This window comes from Pleurodeles waltl, chromosome 10 (assembly GCF_031143425.1).
Source record: "Pleurodeles waltl isolate 20211129_DDA chromosome 10, aPleWal1.hap1.20221129, whole genome shotgun sequence".
Lineage (NCBI taxonomy): Eukaryota > Metazoa > Chordata > Amphibia > Caudata > Salamandridae > Pleurodeles > Pleurodeles waltl.
The window spans coordinates 987120095-987140376 of NC_090449.1; the positions used below are offsets into that span (position 1 = coordinate 987120095).

General features: G+C 46.0%; 1 protein-coding gene across 7 annotated transcripts in view; it reads right to left on the reverse strand.

Moving 5' to 3' along the window:
• The window catches only part of PHF14 (PHD finger protein 14), a 791087-nt gene extending 773591 nt beyond the window's left edge, over positions 1-17496 (reverse strand). For all 7 annotated transcript variants that reach the window (XM_069211832.1, XM_069211834.1, XM_069211833.1 and 4 more), the window contains exon 1: positions 17281-17496. In XM_069211832.1, coding sequence (XP_069067933.1) covers position 17281 — 1 coding nt within the window. In that variant the 5' untranslated portion in view covers positions 17282-17496. The remainder of the gene's footprint in view (positions 1-17280) is intronic.
• Positions 17497-20282: the final 2786 nt, after the last annotated feature.

A 20282-nucleotide genomic window follows, 5' to 3' on the forward strand; every position in this document is an offset into this window, starting at 1 on the left:
CAACTCCAGCTCTTACTCGACCTTCAAATTTGCCACCAGTTTCATCCTAGACTGCACCAACATATGCTGTCTGAGCGATCCCTATATTAAAGGTCAAAGAAATGTGATGGCACTTGATGTTGAGTGCGCCAGTGTAAGACATTTTATCTAGGGCCTGCAAGGGTAAACCCAGCACTCCAAAAGCAAAAATTCTGGGTGACCTTATACCAAGGAAACCGGGAACATGGGACGATACAAACAACCCCCTTGCCTCCTTGGCCGTCTGGGGAGACATGGGCAAGCATTTCTGTCTAGCTCAAGGGAGATGGAGTACAGCTGGTACACCAGTTATCAATATTGCAATAAACATAGATATCAGCATTCAAGTACATAATGCTTACATAACTGGAGTATATACCTGTATTCACAGTACAAATGGACATTTTAATGAAAGAAAGTGCATAATACACAAGGAAAAATGTATACAACATCATTTTAGAAGTAAAGGAGGGACAGTGTCAATGCCCATGATCATTACAATATCAAGAATATTGGCATAATCCTCCAGACGAAACTGAAAATCACAACACTGAAATTACAGAATCATTGCTAAGGTTACGCAATGTCCACAAATAATAAATTATTGTAATTAGTGGATAATCATGATAAATAAATTGCAAAATGGAGCATCAAAATCATCCTCCCAAAATTGAATTATTCTATTGACAGTCGGTAACATAGGTAGTGTTCATGACCCTGGTGTTCATAAACATTGCACATGCAGAAACAAAATAAAAAGCAACCAACAGGCAGGTTGTGAGGCAGTATCTCAGTGTGGAAAGTGTGTTTACTGGCTTCTGAAATGTAAAACTATATTAGCCGCTCTGGGTCAAGAGCTTCACAATCCAGTTGAAACAATTATAGTGAAAAAGGGCAGACCTCTGAACAGACCCCAGAAAAAAATACTAAACACCCTCAAACACCATGGATGTTTCAAATGACAAAAAAAGCAAAAACAAAAAAACAGTGTTGCAGTTCGAGAACAGTGCTCACTGTGCAGTTACCACACAGCACACTTGCATTTGTGGCAAAAGATCTCTTGGGCAGTGTTCTAATCTCTGGTAAAGGATAGAGGCAGCTCCAAGGTACAGTGTATGCAGCTGCGCTACCTTAAGCTGGATATGGCTTTCTATGCAGGCCAGACAAAGTTCAGAGGGGCTTACAGGATTGTTTCTAGGCAGGAGTAAGTGGGCAGTAGTCAACTCCAAACCTGAAAGTATCAATAGTAGCAGGGTCTATGCAGGTCGAAGTCTCCAGGTGCCCAACAATTGTGAAGGGAAATCTAGATTATGTGTATAAGGTCATGCAGCTGTGCCATGAGCAACTGCCAGAGCCAGTGCACTCTGAGATTCAATGGATTCAATCAATCAAGTTAGGGCATGGTTTCCTTCTTTAGTATGAGTCTAGTAAGGTTCACTCTGCCAGGAAAAAGTGCTGGATTAACTGATCATGTGCACATGACTAGGTACACCGTTTACAGGGCTTTTTTGCCAAGAAACCTTATGATACCCCTTCAAAAGGCACTGAAACCAAAGTTCAGCAAACACGACTGTGGTTGTAGTTATGGTAGGTAGGCAACATTTATCCTCCATCTTCTAGCTGTTATTCACAAATATAAAAGTTCACCAATAGTGAGAAAGCAACACTAATATCAATATTGTTTGCAACATTTTCACTGTGTGCACACATTTAATTTCTATCAATTATTGCAAAAATTGAACTGAACGTCCCAGCACCCAACAAAAATAAACAAGGGTAGCCCCCACTTCTTTCCCAAATCTCTAATTTACACTGTTATGCAAACAGGCCTTTCACCTTGGTTAACCACTGCAGCCTCAGAGTGCACCATCAGAGTACACCCTCAGAGTACACCCTCAGAATGATGCAGCCACCAACCAGAGTTGAACAGAAGGAGCCAATGGGACTACACATTTCAGAGTACAGGGAATGGAGGTTCTCAGCATAACAGTGCAGACCAGAGCATGACCATTTGAAGTGTGATGTCTCTCAGGTGTTTAGAGACTAAGGTAAAAAGTAGCAGGGATGACAAAGCTGTGGTTATGATCTTGGGCATTCCTCTATACAACTGCACAAGCAACCAAACTAAGCCGTAGCTGTAGCCACAATGAGGGAGCGACATTCTAGAAACTTCACTAAACATCGGAATGCTGTCCAAATCGGATCTGAGCTCTCATTATTGAGAATGGGCAGCTATTAAGCGGGTACTATATATATGATCTTGAATAAACTATATATAACTATGATCTTAGGATATTTTAAGTGTACAACCATTAGTATAAGAAGGTATGACCTGTTGGGAAGGGAGCGGAATGGACACAGAACTAATGCAATGCAGCAGGTACCTTTTAGTAGGGAAACTCTGCTCTGGTTTCCTGCACATCTGTTGGATTGGTATGTAACATAACTGCCAGCATTCGCTTAAACACTGTGGTCAACAATTAGATAATCCTATATCTCAACACTGTCATATTTCTCTTTATGTGCTATCATGAAGGAGTGTACAATAAAATATATCTTAAGATCATATACCTTCTCCTGTTTCGAAACAGTCATTTCAACATGAGAAAATATTTGCCTCATGCGCATAATTGAGGAACTGCAGAAAGACAACCTACTTCAAGTTGAAGGGTGTTAATGTCAGGTACATTCATCACTCTTAAGGATTCTGAATCCTAAAACACTCCCTTGCTGATGTCAAGCCAACATGAAGTGAAAGTATACATGCAATCCACCTCCTCTCAACTTCCCACAATCTGCTTCTCAGCCCTTAACACCCCTTAGAACATCATCCAGGGTAAAAAGGCAACAAAACTAAATTGGGTGGGGGGGGGGTATTTTACACAGCAGCTGTCCTTCATAGGAAGAGGTTCCACAAAGATTCTATAAAGTAATAAGGTTTGGTGATTTTGAGTATGAATATATATCTTGTATTATGTAGTAATGACCTCAACCAGAGGTTTTCTAAAGCTAACGCCTCCTGTAACAAAGATTGAATTAGATGATAGGTGTAGATTTTCTGTGACAGAGCCCATTACACTACACCATTAAGATTAAACTGATACATTTTATAATGTTTTTTTATGTTTCAAAATGTCAGTGTGTAATGTTAGTTCCACATGTATGTCATTCCAGATCTTCAGAATGATTGATAGCCTTTGACCTATTCTAGATTTATTACACTTGGCGTCATAATAAAGTGCTGGAAGGAGGAGCTGAGAGCTCTAAGGCAGTTCCCAAACTTTTCAGAACCACCACCCAACTGTTAGGATGACAAACATTTGCCACCCATTTACCTCTAACAGACATGAGGTAGGGTTACTTTCTAATACAATAGCAGACATGCTTTCACAATGCTGTGAACTATCAAACTAAACTACTCTTTTCAATTTTTTGTGCTCCTCTTTCATAGCCATTTTTGTAAATGTCACAATCTTATCCATGCCCTTCAATATGTCTTTATCAGACTGTGGCCAAGATACTGTCTATAAAAGTGGGCTATGCTGAATTGCACTGGAAATTAAACACTTTTCAGAGTCGGGTGCTAGCCTGTGGTATCTGTTAAATATAAATCACAAGGCTTCTGAAAACTCTTGGTGTTTTGGGTATTAGCAAATCTGAAAAACTGCTTCTGGAACTGGGCATGGGGGTAAGGCCTCCAATCCATTTCTGTGTTAAAATGGAGGGGGGGGTGGAATATGAGAATATGAATATATAACCTACTGGCGGTCACCAGTAGGTAGTTATGGTTAGGACCTAGTTCCCATAGGAAAAGCATTTTTTGCTTTGCTAATAACTATGGCACCGTTTGACAAATCTTCACAAGATTTTCAAACTAGTTTCCCACTCACTTCAGCTGTTTCCTGGAGAGTTTTGGGGTGAATCGTCAAGCAGGGGCCAAGAAATAGGACGGGTTTCAAAACTAGCTTTCCCTGTACAATTTCCTATGGGGATTTTAGACATAACTACAGCCCCAACTGCTGAATGGAATTACACTGCCTTTGGCAGAAAGCTAGATCCTGGACCAGAAAGAGTGCTTTTTGTAATTTGGTCAAAATCTGTTCAGTAGTTTTGGAGTTATTAAAGTAAAAAGATGTATGTATACCTAGCAACGCGGACCCACCGAAGTGGATCCGCAATGATGTGATTGGCCGGCTGCAACCTGACAGGAAAGTTGTGCCCACCCTTTTGTGTACCGGGAATCAGTTGTTGGGGGGAGGGGCTGGGGAGAATAAAACTGAAAAGCAACAGAAAGAGTCAGTGTACAGGTACCCTGACCCCATGGGACCGACGGAGGGGTCTCCGAGGGACCCCTTAAAGGCAAAAAACTGCCCAATGTTTTTTGGGAGGGGGTGCGCGACGTTCCACAGACCTTCTGCGGCAATCAGCACAGCCCCCATATGAATCAATGGATCTGCAGAACTAGACCCCAATAAAAAAAAAATGTTTTTTAAAGAATGCACCCACCCACGGACCAATTCACACATCCATTTACACACACACATACATACTCACACACCCACAAACCACTACCACACTCAGTCACAGACCCACACAGCCACTCACACATGCACTCACACCTACACAACCACCCAGTCACCCACACCCATACAGCCACACCTACTCACAGACCCACAAAACCACTCGCACACCCCACTCACAGAGCCACACAGCCACCCATGCACCCACTCACACACCCAGTCACACACACAGACCCACAAAACCATTTCCACACCCAGTCACAGACACACACAGCCACACACCCACCCACTTACACCCCCACACAACCACTCACACCCACCCACAGACCCACAAAATCATTTGAACGCCCACTTGCAGACTGAAACAGCCACTCACTCACACCCACACAACCACACACAACCAGTCACAAACCCATACACCTTTCACACACCCATTCACAGGCCCAGAGTATAGGGTTGGCTGCATGTGGGGGTTGGCTAGAGGGCCTCGGCACAGGCCAGGCCCTGCGGCCAACCCCCTACCACACACGCAAAGGCCATGCACAGGTGCAATTGGATTAACATATGGTAATTGCATATTACTTGAGGTTAGAAAAACTGTAGAAATTCACTGAAAAAACAAAAGTCATAGGGATGTTAAAGTTAGGAAATTGTTTTGTTTTTTAAACTTAGAAATTCACTGAAAAAAGTAAGGGTGCAGGGAGGTTATAGTTAGATTCCGATTTTATGGGCAAACTGTCTCCTGTGTCCATGGTGTGCTCACACCATGTGGTTTGTCCAGGTGTTAGAGAGAACACTTCTGAGAACTTCACCAGGAGGTTCCTACAGACTTCCCTCTGTGACTCAGAGAGACAGTCAGCAAGGACTACCCCCTGAACTGGGCCATCAGCTGCAGTGTTGGAGAGGAAGTCAGGGAGAGGGTCACTTTCCTATTCCTGCCCCTCATCAGTGGCCATGAGTAGGGTCATTTCAACCCGTGTCATAGTAGGGCTTCAGATGGTTCACGTGAAGCACCCTGAGGGGGCTTCTAAGAGGGCCTAGATCTACCTAGTAGGTGACCTCATCATTCTTTTCCACTACTGTGTGGGGACCACTCCACTTGTCCTGGACTGCCATGGAAGCCCACATGCTCCAGGCCCCAAATCTGCCCTGGCTGGAAAACAGTCAGTACAGCCTTCTGGTCATGCCACTGCTTCTGCAGTTTCTGGCTGGCCTGAAGGTTTGTGGTGCCCTTTTTCATGTACTCAGCCATCCTTGATTTGAGGCCAAGTACATAGTCCACTTAGTCCTGTTTAAGGGGCTTGAGAGGTTTCTCCCTGACAAGAACATATGGACCCCTAACAGGGTGCCCAAACGAAAGTTCAAAGCGGCTGTAGCCCACTCCCTTCTGAGGAACCTCCCTGTAGGCAAATAGGAGGCATGGCAGTAGGACATCCCTTCTCCTCCTGAGTTTTTCAGAAAGTCCCATGATCATGCCTTTGAGAGTTTTGTTAAATCTCTCAACTAAACAGTTAGTTTTGAGGTGTTAACGGGTGATGAACTTATAAGTCCCCCCACACTCCTTCCACATGACTTGGAGATATGCAGACATGAAGTTGGTACCTCTGTCGGATAACATCTCTATAGGAAAGGCCACTTTTTTAGAAAATTCCCAAGAGGGCTTTTGCCACTGCAGGAGCTGTAGTGGTACTTAGAGGAATAGCTTCTGGAAGTGGAATTAAGGGGGCCTTTTTGGGTGCCACCTGTCTGTCCACTGGCTTGACAGGTGGCACAGGAGCGACAAAACTCTTTTGTGTTTACAGACATGTGGGGCCAGTGAAAGTGAGGGACAAGTCTGCCCCAAGTCTTACTGTGCCCCAAGTGACCTGCCAGGGGAATATATGTGCAAAGGTCAACACAAATCCTCTGTATTGCAGAGGGACTACTAATCTCCTTGTGACACCAGGCTTAGAGTCCCTTGGCTCTGAATACAAGAGGTTGTCTTCCCAGTACACCTTGTGGGTGCCACTGGCATCCCCTACCTCCTGAATGACAGCTTGCTGCCTCGAACCTTCCAGTGTGGGACAAGTCTTTTGTGCCATACTGAATTCTTCCCTGACAGGCGCCCCCTGCACCCAATAGCCCAGCTGTATCAGCCTGGAGCTCCTCTGGTGTATGTTCTGCCAAGGGAGTAGGTTCCTCCTCCCCAGAGGGGAAATCCTCTTTTTGCCCTTCCTACCCTCGGGTTTTGGAGGCTCTTGGGCCATTGTTGCAGGTTCTAAGTTTCCTTGAACTTTTTGCCTTTTGGCCTGTGCTCTAGTCAGGGCAAAGATATGCCCTGGGATGCCCAGCACTGCTGCATGGGCCTCTAACTCCACGTCAGCCCAAGCTAAAGTATCCAAGTTGTTCCCTATTACACACTCTACAGTAGGTCTGTGGACACAAAAACTTTCTTTGGACCAGTAAACCCCCACCCCCCAACTGAAATCAACAACTGCCATGGGGTGGCATACAGTGTTGGTATGAGCATCAGTCACCTGGCACTGGTAACCAAGTAGGTGTTGTTCAGGTGACACCAGTTTATCAGTCACCTTGGTGACACTGGCACCTGTGCCCCTGTAGGCCTCTGCCTGAACACCATTTATCAAAGGTTGCTCATTGTACTTATCCATGTTAAGAGGACAGGCAGCAAGGGTGGCAAGATCAATGCACCCATTAGAGACTAATACAGCCTCTGTTGTCTTTCTAACTAAACCAGCCCCAACTACATTTCCTACTGTGAACCCAGCTACACCCTTTGACTGGCCACTGTTAGTAGTCCCACCACTATTGCTATTGCTTGGGGCTCTAGATGTGGAAGTGGGGTTGGTAGTGGTGGTTGGCTTGGTGCCTTTCTTAAGGCAGGAGCTGTCTCCTGGCCTATGGCCTTTGTTTTTTGCAAACATAGCACCAAGACATTTTAAAGTAGGAAGAGGTGGTGAGGAAGTAGGAGAAGTGGTTTTAGACCCACACCCAGAAGAGTTTTGTGGGCCTGATAAAGACTCCTTACTTTTGTCTTTGTCCCCACCGTTGTCCTGAGACTTACCTGTTTCCTTTTTCTTGTCGTCACCCCCTGTATAAGCTTTTCTGCTCACCCTAGTTCTGACCCATTTGTCTGCCTTCTTTCCCAATTCTTGGGGGGAGCTCAGATCATATTCTACCAAGTATTGGTGCAACAAATCAGACACACAGTTGTTTAAAATATGCTTTTTCAAGATGAGATTATACAAGCCCTCATAGTCACTATCTTTGCTGCCGTGTAACCAGCCTTCTAAAGCCTTAACAGAACAGTCCACAAAATCTACCCAATCTTGGGAGGACTCTTTTCTGGTCTCCCTGAACTTGATTCTGTACTGTTCAGTGGCAAGACCAAATCCATCGAGGATTGCTGATTTTACAACTGTGTGGTTGCCAGCATCATCTTCTCTGACAGTCAGGAGCCTATCCCTGCTCTGTCAGAGAAGGAGAGCCACAAGATAGCATCCCACTGTTTCTGGTGTACCCTGTGTTTCTGGTGTACCCTCTGTACCTTACAGGCCATCTCCAGAGCAGTGAACCATTTGTAAATGTCATCTCCCACTTTGTGCGGGGCGGGAGGACAACCTTGTTTAGATTCCTGGAATCAAAAGAGTCCTCCCTGACTCTAGGTTCCATGAAACTAAAGCTGATGCTACCATGGAGTTCTAACCCCAAACCCTATCTCTCTCTCTATCTCCACTGCCAAGGCCTCCCTATCTAGGGCTGGCTGTTGCTGCTGCAGCCTCATATTGGCCTCCTAGAGTTTCAGCTGTCTGAGTTCCCTGTCTAGGGAGTCCTCTCCTTGTGTTGAACACTGTGTTCCCCTCAGAGACTAAAGGTGACATGAGAGTGAGCAGAGGAGGATCTGCCCCTATTTTTAGTTACCACTCACAACTAACCCTCTGGGCACAAAGGGGGGGGCCTACTGGTATGGCTTTCCTTCCCACTACCTGAAGTGCTCTCAGATAGGCGAGGTTGTTTACTATGGATTCTATGATCCTCAGAGGGACCCTGCTGACCCTCCTCAGTGTCCAGATCCTGTCTACCCTCCCCCTCCTCTTGGCTACCAGTATAGTCCTGGTCATCTGGGAGGGACAGGTCCAGAAGCAGACTCTTGTTAGGGTTCCTACCTGTCTTTAGGTTCTTTTCACAGCACAACTCCTTGAGCTCCTAGAAGGTGAGACTCAGATATGGCAAAGCCATGCCCTAGAATGTGTTCTTCACTAACGACATAGTGTGTTAGAGTGACGTAGGTGTTCCTAACTATCCTCACTCTTAGTCTCTCAAAAAAAGCTTGGAGAAAGGGCTATGCCTAAACCCCTAACTTACCAAAACTTAAGAGACTAAGTCCCTGATACTAAGTATAGGGTGTACCCCAGGTCATTAAGTGATATTTCCTGTGGAAATTACCAAGTGGCAGAGTTGTAAGGCAATTGCAAGTGCTTATCCCACAGCTGCACCACTGATGAAGGAAGCTGGCCCATGTGTGGTGGGTAATTAAGGTACTTACACCTTATAGCAGGTCCAGGTATCCCCTATTAGTGTAGTGTAGGCAGTGTCTAGAAGCCAGTCTCTCTAGAGGTAGCTGCAGATGAGCAGCAAAAGCTTATCTAGGAGACATGCGAAGCTCATGAAATGCCACAGTAGTCACACAGCACTTGCACAAATGAAAGAAAACACCCAGTGTTACAAAAATAAAGGTACTTTATTTTAGTGACACAATTACCAAAAAGGACTAGAGAGGCAACCCTCCAATAGGAGGTAACACACTAGATATGTACACTAGTAATCAGAAATAGCCACAAAAAGTAGTAGAAAACAGTGCAATAGCAAACGACAATAGTGACCCTTGGGGAGCCCAAACCATTTACAAAAAGAAATGGAATGCAAATGGAGGACCCTCGTCTAGGTAAGTGGAATGTGTAGAGGGGAGCAGGGGGAACTAGAAAACCCCAAAGGTAAGTACTGCAGTGCCCCCCGGCGACCAGGAAGAAAGGAGTAAGTTACTGGATTTCCGCCAACCACCCAAAAGGACTAAAAAGAAGATAATGCAACACCCAGACAAGACTGCAAGAAGCCAGCAGTGGATTCCTGAAGATGAAGACCCGTGGAAGAAGGGGACCAAGTCCAGAAGTCACAGAAGTGTCCGTGGGGGCAGGAGCCACTAATCACTCATCTGGGATGGCAGGAGTTGATCAACGGTAGGACGAAGATGGTCAGCAATGCAGCGCTGGAGTTGGTGAAGAGTTCCTGGAGGATCCAGTTGATGTCCTATGCCGGACAGAAGACTGCAGTCGGTCAGTGGCATAGACAAGCCACCAAACGAGCCTTGGCAAAGGCAGAAGTTGCAATGAATGAAAAGTGGAGCTGCTGGGGACCAGCAAGGTCCAAGAGGACTCAACCCATGGGGGTGGAGAGGAGTCCCAGGGTGACCCTCAGCAAGGCAGAGTCCTCAGAAGGAAAGGCACTGGAGGCCCACTGGAAGAGGAGTCTCAGATGAGCCCACGCAGCACAAATGAAAAAGGGTCCCACGGCGCAGGAGAAGCACGCAGAGGGCTGTGCGTTGCAGGGAAGAGTGATGGGGGTAAAGGGCTGCACGGAGCCTGAAGATCCCTTGAAGGAGATGCTAACAAGCCTTGGTAGCTGCAAGAGACGCGGTGCACAGGGTTACTGTCCTGCGTGGGAAGGCAAAGGCTTACCTCCACCCAAGTAGGGACAGCTGGTAGAGAGGACGAAGGAGACCACTCCAGACCACCACCTGTGATGCAGGATCCACGCAGCTCAGGGTCAGATGAGATCCATGCAGCCGGTCGTCGTTTCAGTTGGTGCCTGCGGAGGCAGAGGAGTGACTCCTTCACTCCAAGGGAGATTTCTTCTTCCTTCTTGTGCAGGCTGAAGACTTGCCGCCTTCAGAGGATGCACAGCTGGGAAAATGTTGCAGAAGCTGGTAGGAGCAATGGAAACAATGCTGCAAGCAGAGTGTTCGTCGTGGGTGGAGACTGTCAGTTCCTGGAGGGTCCAGTCGCACATCCAGTGGCCAGAAGTCAAAGTAGGGGTTGAAGAGGAGTCCTGCTGGAATCTTGCAAGCCGAATCTGAGGACCCACCCCAGAAGAAGACCCTAAATAGCCCTGAAAGGGGATTGGTCACCTAACCAGGTGACCAGCTTAAAGGAGGGGGCTCCGACGTCACCTGCCTGATTGGGTCACTCAGATGCTCCCAGAGGCCTCTGCCCATCTTGGATTCAAGATGGCAGAATCAAGGGACCCTCTAGAGCAGCTCTGGGCACCACCCCTGTGGTGGTGATGGACAGGGGAGTGGTCACTCCCCTTTCCATTGTCCAGTTTCACACTAGAGCAGTTACTGGGGTTCCCTGAACCGGTGTAGACTGGTTTATGCATGGAAAGCACCAAATGTGCCCTTCAAAGCATACCAGTGGCTTAGGGAGGATACCCCTCTCAAGCCACGTAACACCTATTTCCAAAGGGAGAGGGTGTTACCACCCTCTCCCAAAGTAAATCCTTTGTTCTGCCTTCCTGGGCTTGAGCAGATCAAGCAGCAGGAGGGCAGAAGCCTGTCTGAGAGGTGGCAGCACCGTGGGCTGCCCAGACAACCCCAGAAGGCTGTCAGGAGCAATGCTGGGGGTCCTCTAAGGAGCCCCCAGAATGCATGGAATCCTACTTCCAATACTGGCAACAGTATTGGGGTACGATTCCAACATATTTGATACCAAACATTCCTAGGTTCGCAGTTACAATTATGTAGCTGGACATAAGTAGTGACCTATGTCCAGTGCACATCGAAAATGGTGTCTCCACGCTCACGAAGACCATGAAAAGGGAGGTGGAGTTCATGGAGGCATCTCTGTTCTCCTGCACACCTGCACCCTGCCCTCTGCACTAGGACGGCCTACCACAGTGGTGACTTAAAGTGACCTGGTGCAAAACTTGTAGTGAAAAGGTGCATGCACCTTTTCATGCAGGCTGCAATGGCACGCCTGCAGACACATTTAACATGGGCTCCCTATGGGTGGCATAATACATGCTGCAGCGCATGGGAATCCCCTAGTACCCCAATGCCCTGGGTATCATATACTATGGACTAAAAAGGGGGTACCAGTATGACAAATGTTGGATGTGTGTGGTTCAAGCAACCAAATTTACAGGGGGAGAACATAATCTCTGGGGTCAAATCAAATCAACAACATTTATAAAACGCGCTACTCAGCCATGAGGGTCTCAAGGCGCTAGGGGGAGGGGGATTACTGCTGCTCGAAGAGCCAGGTCTTGAGTTGCTTCCGGAATGCGAGGTGGTCCACAGGTTGGTGGGGAAGGAATTCCATGTCTTTGCTGCCAGGTAGGAGAAGGATTTCCCACCTGCCGTGGTGCGGCGGATGCGAGGGATGGCGGCGAGTGCGAGGTTGGCGGAGCGAAGTTGGCGGGTGGGCGTGTAGAAACTGAGGCGACGGTTGAGGTAATCGGGTCCCTTGTTGTGGAGGGCTTTGTGTGCGTGGGTGAGGAGCTGGAAGGTGATCCTTTTGTTGACGGGAAGCCAGTGCAGGTGTCTCAGGTGGGCGGAGATGTGGCTGTTGCGGGGTATGTCGAGGACGAGGCAGGCAGAGGCCTTTTGTATTCGCTGCAGACGTTTCTGGAGTTTAGCAGTGGTTCCTGCGTATAGGGTGTTACCGTAGTCCAGGCGGCTCGTGACGAGGGCGTGGGTCCTGGTTAGCAGGAAACCAGTGAACACAGTCAGACACATTGACAACAGGCAGAAAATGGGGGTAACCATGCCAGGAAAGAGGGCACTTTCCTCCACAAATAAATTAGATTTACCTACAGCAACACTTGAAAGTCAAGCCTTTAAGTGTATAAGATAAAGCTTTTCATCTCATTATCTTCCTTGTACATATATACCCTTTCTGTGTAGCCATGTAGCTATAGTTTGCTTTACTCCTACTGCAGAAGAGAGGAAAACAAACTTTCACTCTCTCCAATTCACTACTCTGTCTCGCCTTATAGCTCTCTCAATATAACCTCTTCTCTCTGACTCATCTGAAGCCTCATCCTACCACTACGATCTCTAAAAATAACCCTTTCTAGACTCTTCCCTCCTCTCTCTCTCCTGGCTCACCCCAAACCTTGGTTTACCACTAAGATCTTCCAAACAACCCTTACTAAATTCTTCCCTCATGTATCTCTCCTTTGACACATCCTAAACCTCATTTTACTACTATGATCTCCCTAATCCATTTATACTCTTCCCACTTCTATCCCTTCATTATCCTATTCAATCCAAATAACAGACACACATGTCCACCGCTCAAATTAACTCATATTTCCCTATACAATCCACCACTAATCCATCTGTGTTCTGGAGTAGCATGCTACACGCCGAAAAGCGTTTTGACGCCTCATTAGGTAAGCACTATATAAATACAATTACACATTAACTAGAACTTGTGACTTTATGGTGCACTGCTTATACCCTTTGGTATTACATCACGTATACCATGCAAAATCATAGCATTCATAACAACACTTATGACATCTCAATTACATCATTTGTGTGAACACTGTGCATGGTAGAGTGGCAAGATATAATTAATGTAGTGTGGCTAGCAAGTTAACAACACTGTGTACAGAAGTGTTTAAGTTATAGCAATCTGAAGATGGTGCCTAAATTATCATTTGAAAGTTTAACTATAACTTTGTAAGTTCCAATGTTTGTGTAATCAATTTTGATTTGCATGGAAAGAATAAAAAGTTATAGTAATGTGAAGGTAGAACATAAATTAGTAATTTAATAACATTATCTTAATTATAAATAAGCTTTTGTTTTCTTCATTGAATGTAATATATATAGTATGGAAACTGCCCAAAGCCATTGGAGCACTTTACATGAGCACCATATTAGGTAAGGTCAGATAAATGTTATTTTAAGCATGGGAGATTACATGATCTACCCAGAGCCAACGCCGGGACTCGATACTGGTTTCCCAGACCAGTCGCCAGTAACGGCTATAAGTCACATCCATAAGTATCAACGTATGTGTGAAATTCATACACAAGCAGGATGATGTTATATAATCAAGTATAGTGAGCACATCCTCTGTTGAAATGGCTTTCTAAGGTGAAAAGAAAACAGCAGCAAAAAAAAAAAAAAAAAAAACACTGGAAGCTTCACCTGGAGTCTTGCTTGGGAACGCTTGCCCAGGTTTGTTTTAAAACGGAGCTCATCAACACAGTTCAGCATTTTTACACGAGTAGTGCTGAACAATTTTCAGATTGGTGGTGCTGACATCAACATTACATCACTTAAATCATAAGGATTGAGAAAATCCTAACTTCACAGAAAGTGTAGCAAATGTATTCAGCAAGAGAGTGGCACAGGTGTGATATGCAGTTGGTGGTGCATTTTGGAGCACACTGTCATAAATCTATTAGTAAAACAATGTGCAGTAGCACACTGTCATTTGCTGACAGTGCATTTTCCATTGAAATGGCCGCTAAATTTGCAGAAGATCAACACAAAGCCAGAAAGATGCACTAAAATAGTTAAGCCTATGTACTGAATTTTATTTGTATCAAACGTGCTGACTTGGTGTGTTATCTGTCCAATGAACAGTGCTAAAATGTAAGAGTTGCAGAACTCCGGTTTACTCCACTAAAACATTTCTAGGCTGTGGGCAGTTCTTTCAACGTGCATCTTGGGACTGCAAGCAGCAATTCTCAAGTTTTAGCAGTGTTCATCAGACAGAGAACACACCAGGCCTGACTCCCCAATTAATGATTTCCAACAACCACAGCTTTTGTTTTTTTCCTCCTTTGATGTCGGTTCCTCATCCATTTCCTTAACTCTCCCAGGCAAGTAGAGAATTGCCGCATGTCCTCATCTAGTTTTATGACCAGTTGGGTGTCCCCTGCATATCCAAAACAATTGTGCCCATAGGAGTCAATCAGTCTTGCCAAAGGAGAGACATACAAGCCAAACAAAATGGGGCTCAGTGCTGAACATTGTGAGACTCCCCAACTAGATGTGTGACTGAGGAGATTAACTCTTCTATACATACTGTCTGTGTTCTGACATGAAGGAGGGGAACCACTTTAGTGGACATCCTGATACCACTGCCCCATCAGCCACTACAAAAAGATATTATACGACATGGTATCAAAAGAGGTTGACAGGTCCAGGAGCACCACTGATGCTGGACCTCTTGCATGCAAAATCTCTCAGATGTCATCCATGGCCTTAGCAAGTGTTGTCTCTATTAAGACCCCCACCAAAGCCTGACTGGTCTGGATACAAAATATGGACTCTAGATGCGTGCAAAGTTGTTATTTACCCCTGCCTCAGTGATTTTACTCAGCAGAGGGAGCAGGACAATTGGTTGAAATCAAATAAGGGTTTGTAAAGCACAACTACTCACTTGTAAGAGTCTCAAGGTGCTAAGCAGGTTTGTCCTCTGAGCTTCACTTGAAGAGCCAGGTTTTAAGATCCTTCCTGAATTGGGTTAGCAATTGTGACTGCCTGAGGTGCAGGGGCAGGGTGTTCCTGCTCTTTGTCGCAAGGTAGGCGAAGGATCTCGCACCAGCCGAGGTCTTCCATATGCAGGGTGCGGTAGCTAATGCTTGTTGAGCGCAGAGGTCTGGTGGGGGAGCAGACGGAGATCCAGTGGTTGAGGTAGGCAGGTCCAAGCTTGTGGAGGGCCTTGTAGGCGTGGACAAGGAGCTTGAAGTTAATTCTCTTCTCAATAGGGAACCAGTGGAGATCTCTTAGGTGACTGGAGATATGTTTGCGGAGGGGTATGTCCAGGATGAGTCTGCGGAGGCGTTTTTATTGTGCTGTAAATTCTTGAGTTTCTTCTGGGAGGTAACGGCATAGAGGGCATTGCCATAGTCAAGTCTGCTAGTAACCAGGGCATGGGTTACGGTTTTGCAGCAGTCCTTTGGGATCTATTTGTAGATCTTTCAGATAAGTCGGAGTGTATGAAAGCAGGAGGATGCGACTGAGATGACTTGGTGGGTCAAGTTGAGCGATGAGTCCATGATGACGCAGAGGTTGCATGTGTGGTCTGTTGGGTCATGGGGGGGTGCTGAGAGTCGATGGCCACCAGGAGTCATACCAATCTGATGTGGGTGGTCCCAGAAAGAGGATCTCAGTCTTGTCAGGGTTGAGGTTGCAGCAACTGTCCTTCATCCAGGGAGTGCCATCTTCCATCCCATTGTGGAAACTCTTCTCGGCAGTATTGGGTTTTCGGTCAGTGAGATAATCAGCTGGGTATCGTCGGCGTAGGAGACAATGTTCAGTCCGTGGGCCGTGACAATGGATGCGAGAGGGGCCATGTAGACGTTGAAGAGTGTGGGGCACAGGGAGGAGCCCAGTGGAACTCCGCAGCTGATCTCAGTAGGTTCTCACAGGTAAGGCAGGAGTCTGACTCTCTGTGTGAGCAAGGGTCAAGTGGAGATGAGGATCTAATCTTCTGCTTACGTTTCCCTCAGCCATGGGCTAAAATTCAGATCATAGCACTCTTGAAAAGATCTTGCAGTTTGTGTTAGCTGACTTGTCATCTACCACTAAGTAAGGTATAATTTTTGCTATCTTATGTTCAAAATACTAAGATATATTGTTGCGAAGTTCCCATGAGGACTTGTATGGCCAGAAGTAGCTTCTGAATGGGAGTGCCTATTACAGATTTTAAAGATTTCTTTTGTAATCTACTACTCAGCTATAATAGCAATCTGCTTTATGATTTTTATCAAAATGTTATATTGACCAAGTGCTACTTTGTATATCTGCTCAGTCTTTCTGTCCCTGTCTTTCTTCATTTTCTCTCATACTTTTTACAACACTGTTTGACATTTCTTGTCCTTTCATTATACCTGGGTGTAGTGTTTTTTTCTTCCTTCCTGGTAACAGTTCGAATAGGAATGGTCTGGTCCAGGGCGGATGTGAGACAATCGTTCATAAGTTGTGTTCCCTGAGTAGGATCTGATTATATAGGATCAGAAGCCGTGTATTAGAACTTAAAAGCCCAATCTCAGATTTTAACTTGTTCCATGCCACTGAATGTGTTTGTGACCCGGTTTTAACTTGGATCTTTATATGTACCTTTGTTCAATGAAAAATGCATTGTTTTACCGCCTGAACTTTATGGGTTGTGGAAGATAAATTGGTAAAGTTTTAAGAGCAGTTACCTAGAACCACTGTACACTAGCAATAACCAGTTTCAATTGCGCTCTCTTGTAAGGATGAACATGACTAAAGACAACAGTCAGTCCTGAAGCTCAACTTCCACAAAACTCATTGGACGGTTGCGGTCAGTTTTTTATTTTTTTGCGAGATGAAGCGTTGCAGCCTATTTGGTCCAATACCTCCCAAGGATTCAAAAGCTTTGCAAAACCATACATACACTGTCAACGCACTGATCAACGGACAATTTACCCCAGCCCTGAGTTTTCTGATAGAGGCACATTGCATTCAGATACATTGTGTTTCGCCCTGAAGAAAGAGCACAAATATCTGGCTTATTGTAAGAATGAGTCCACGTCACCCCTTTTTATAACGTGATTCATTCAATGCATATAAACCGAAGCTGAGAGCAGTTAAAACAAGGCCTTAAAACTCCCTACAACGTTAGCAAATACAAGCCTCGGGTCCTTTGTGGCAGCACGAAATTCAGTAGGTGAGATGAGGAAGGCAGGTACTCACTGGCTGTTCCTGGAGTCCGCACAATGGTCACACTTCACTCTATTGTTTACAGAGCATCCCAGTCATGCACGCGTTTCCGGTCCGCAATCCAGAGTAAAAATTGAACAAGCCGGGCCTCGGAACGGAAAGCGAGAGGCCAAAATTCTAAGGGGACGGGGTCGGCGTGTGACACCAGGACCTGCGATCAGTGCTACTTCTTAGAAGACGGACTAAAACAAGACACAAGCCTCTTTGAGGCTGGTTAAGGCTGAACAGCGCCGCCATCTTACAAAGGCACTGTTGTGTCGGCAGTGGGCTATAAACCAAACATGCTGTATAATAATTATTTAAATTCTTAAGAACAGAGTTTTTTTTCTTAAATTAAAAAAAAAAATGATTTTTCTACTACTTTTTCAATCCTCTCAATTTTTGTTGGCATTGTGAATAGTTTAGTTTTACGTTGGCTACAAACGAAAAAATCAAAGACGGACGTTACATACCTATCTAGAGGAGGAGGGGATTCTTTAGTGATTGTCTTATGTGGTAGATGCATTTATGTAGTCAGTGCTTTAAGTGGTATGAAAACATTATGGGGGGGGGAATCTCGAAAAGGGGCGTGGTCAATTAAGGTTAACTAGAATCCCTTCCAAGAGGCGTGGCCTATGTAATCAGGGGCATAGTGTAAAACATAAGAACTAAAATTCTGGGATTCACACAGCAGCCACCTTGCTAATAAGTGGGGGCCTCTGTGTAAGTTTTCGCCATCCAGAGATCACGCAACAACAACAACAAAAATATATACTTAAAACATGTGAGAGATGATTTCTTTACACCTTGCATCGGAAATTGGGGCTTCAGTTTACCTAGGTTGTGGTTAGAATGTTCTCTGTCTTGTGCTACCGTCGCCAAGATCATGTGTTAACTGTTGTTTTTCTCATTCCAAATGAAGAACTGCCAGACTCCCAATAATAAACTGAGAAATGTTCCCAGAGACCCTTTTCTCTCTCTGTACTTAACCAAGGACATTTCGACTGTCCCAGGCTATTGGCATACAATGTATCAATTGGATTATAAAACTAACTGTGAGAACGTTTGTAAACTCAATGTACTTCTACCATGAGAGAATTTTCAAATGTATTCTGTAGTGAAATGTTTCTTATTGTTTGTTCCCTATTGGTGTATTTCCTGAGAATCATGTACTCATGTTGAATGCATTTATCTTTATTTAGAGTCCTATAAAAGGAACCATATATTTCAAAACGGAGAAGACCCAATTTTTATCACCTTTAAAGGTAATTCGCCACTGAATTTCACTTATAATTGTTCTGAGTTCTTTGTACTTATTATTTGTATACCCTGCTACTAAACGTTTCCTATTGCATACTTCAAACCTGAGTGTCATTCTTGAGCCCCATGAGCTGGATTTTAGGGTAGTGTGTTCCGCACTAACACATACATGATACATTTTGAAACTAAAAAGAGGGAGGCTTTGTGAAAAAAATCAGGAGACTTAGGGGGTCATTCCAACCCTGGCGGTCGGTGTTAAACATGCGGCTAAACCGCCAACAGGCTGGCGGTAAAAAAAATGGAATTCCGACCCTGGCCGAACCCGCCAACAGAGACCGCCACATCAACACACCGCCCACCACGGCGGGACAAACAAACAGCGCGGCGGTCACCGCCAACAGACAGGCCGAAGTCAATGTACCGCCCACCCTATCACAACACACCAATCCGCCACCTTTTCCGGATAAAAACACGGCGGAAACAGCCATTTCATACGGAAAACGCTCACCTCCATACACCCCACGAGGAATCTGGACATCATGGAACCCGAACTCCTCATCCTCCCAGCGATTGTCTTCCTGCTCCTCTACCAGGAGCACGAACGCCGGCGCAGAAGACAACGGTGAGTACTGCACCTACGACACAGGGGAGGGGGGAGGAGAAAATATTACGGGGACACACGTACGCGACACACCCACCCCCACCCTCACCCACTACAACACACACATCAATGCATAGAAATACTTCACAGTTCCCCCCCCAAAACCCCCCGGAAGAATGCAAAGACAAAAGGAAATGATTCTAAACATTGGAATGTATTGTAATAGTGGCTGAAATATATATATATATATATATATCTACACATCAAAAACACTTATATACATATATGTACAAGTCTGAGCATTGTAGCAGGCATTGTCCGTGGACCACTGGGCCCAAATCACATGGGCAAAGCCCACACAGGATACCTGACTCCAACGGAGAGAACACTGCAGGGGCATCAGTTAGGACAACTACAGGCACCTCAGGGGGAAGGGAAAGGGGGGCACCTCAGCCAGATGAGTGCACGACGCCAGATCCACGAGGGGCCTCCATGGCCACTGTTCAATCCTGGGGATTGCAAAGCCACAGTCTCTCAAGTCTCTACAGTGGGTGGGTTGCCCACTGTTCAATCCTGGGGAGTGCAAAGCCACAGTCTCTCAAGTCTCTGCAGTGGGTGGCTTGCCCACTGGACCATCCTGGGGAGTGCAAAGCCACAGTCTCTCAAGTGGATGACAGTCTCCACTGGTCTTGGAGGGGGACTTGTGCCCAGAGTGCTTCGTGCAGCCCTGCCCGACACAGATGCGGGCCTGCCCCTGCCGCTAATGGGCCAGCGGTGCTTGAGACGGCGGTGCCCAGTTCAGCGGTGCTTTAGATGAAGGGCCCAGTTCAGCGGTGCTTGAGTGAAAGGGCCCAGTTCAGCGGTGCTTGAGACGGCGGTGCCCAGTGCAGCGGTGCTTGAGATGAAGGGCCCAGTGCAGCGGTGCTTGAGACGGCGGTGCCCAGTTCAGCGGTGCTTGAGATGAAGGGCCTAGTTCAGTGGTGCTTGAGACGGCGGTGCCCAGTCCAGCGGTGCTTGAGATGAAGGGCCCAGTTCAGCGGTGCTTGAGACGGCGGTGCCCAGTTCAGCGGTGCTTGAGATGAAGGGCCCAGTTCAGCGGTGCTTGAGACGGCGGTGCCCAGTGCAGCGGTGCTTG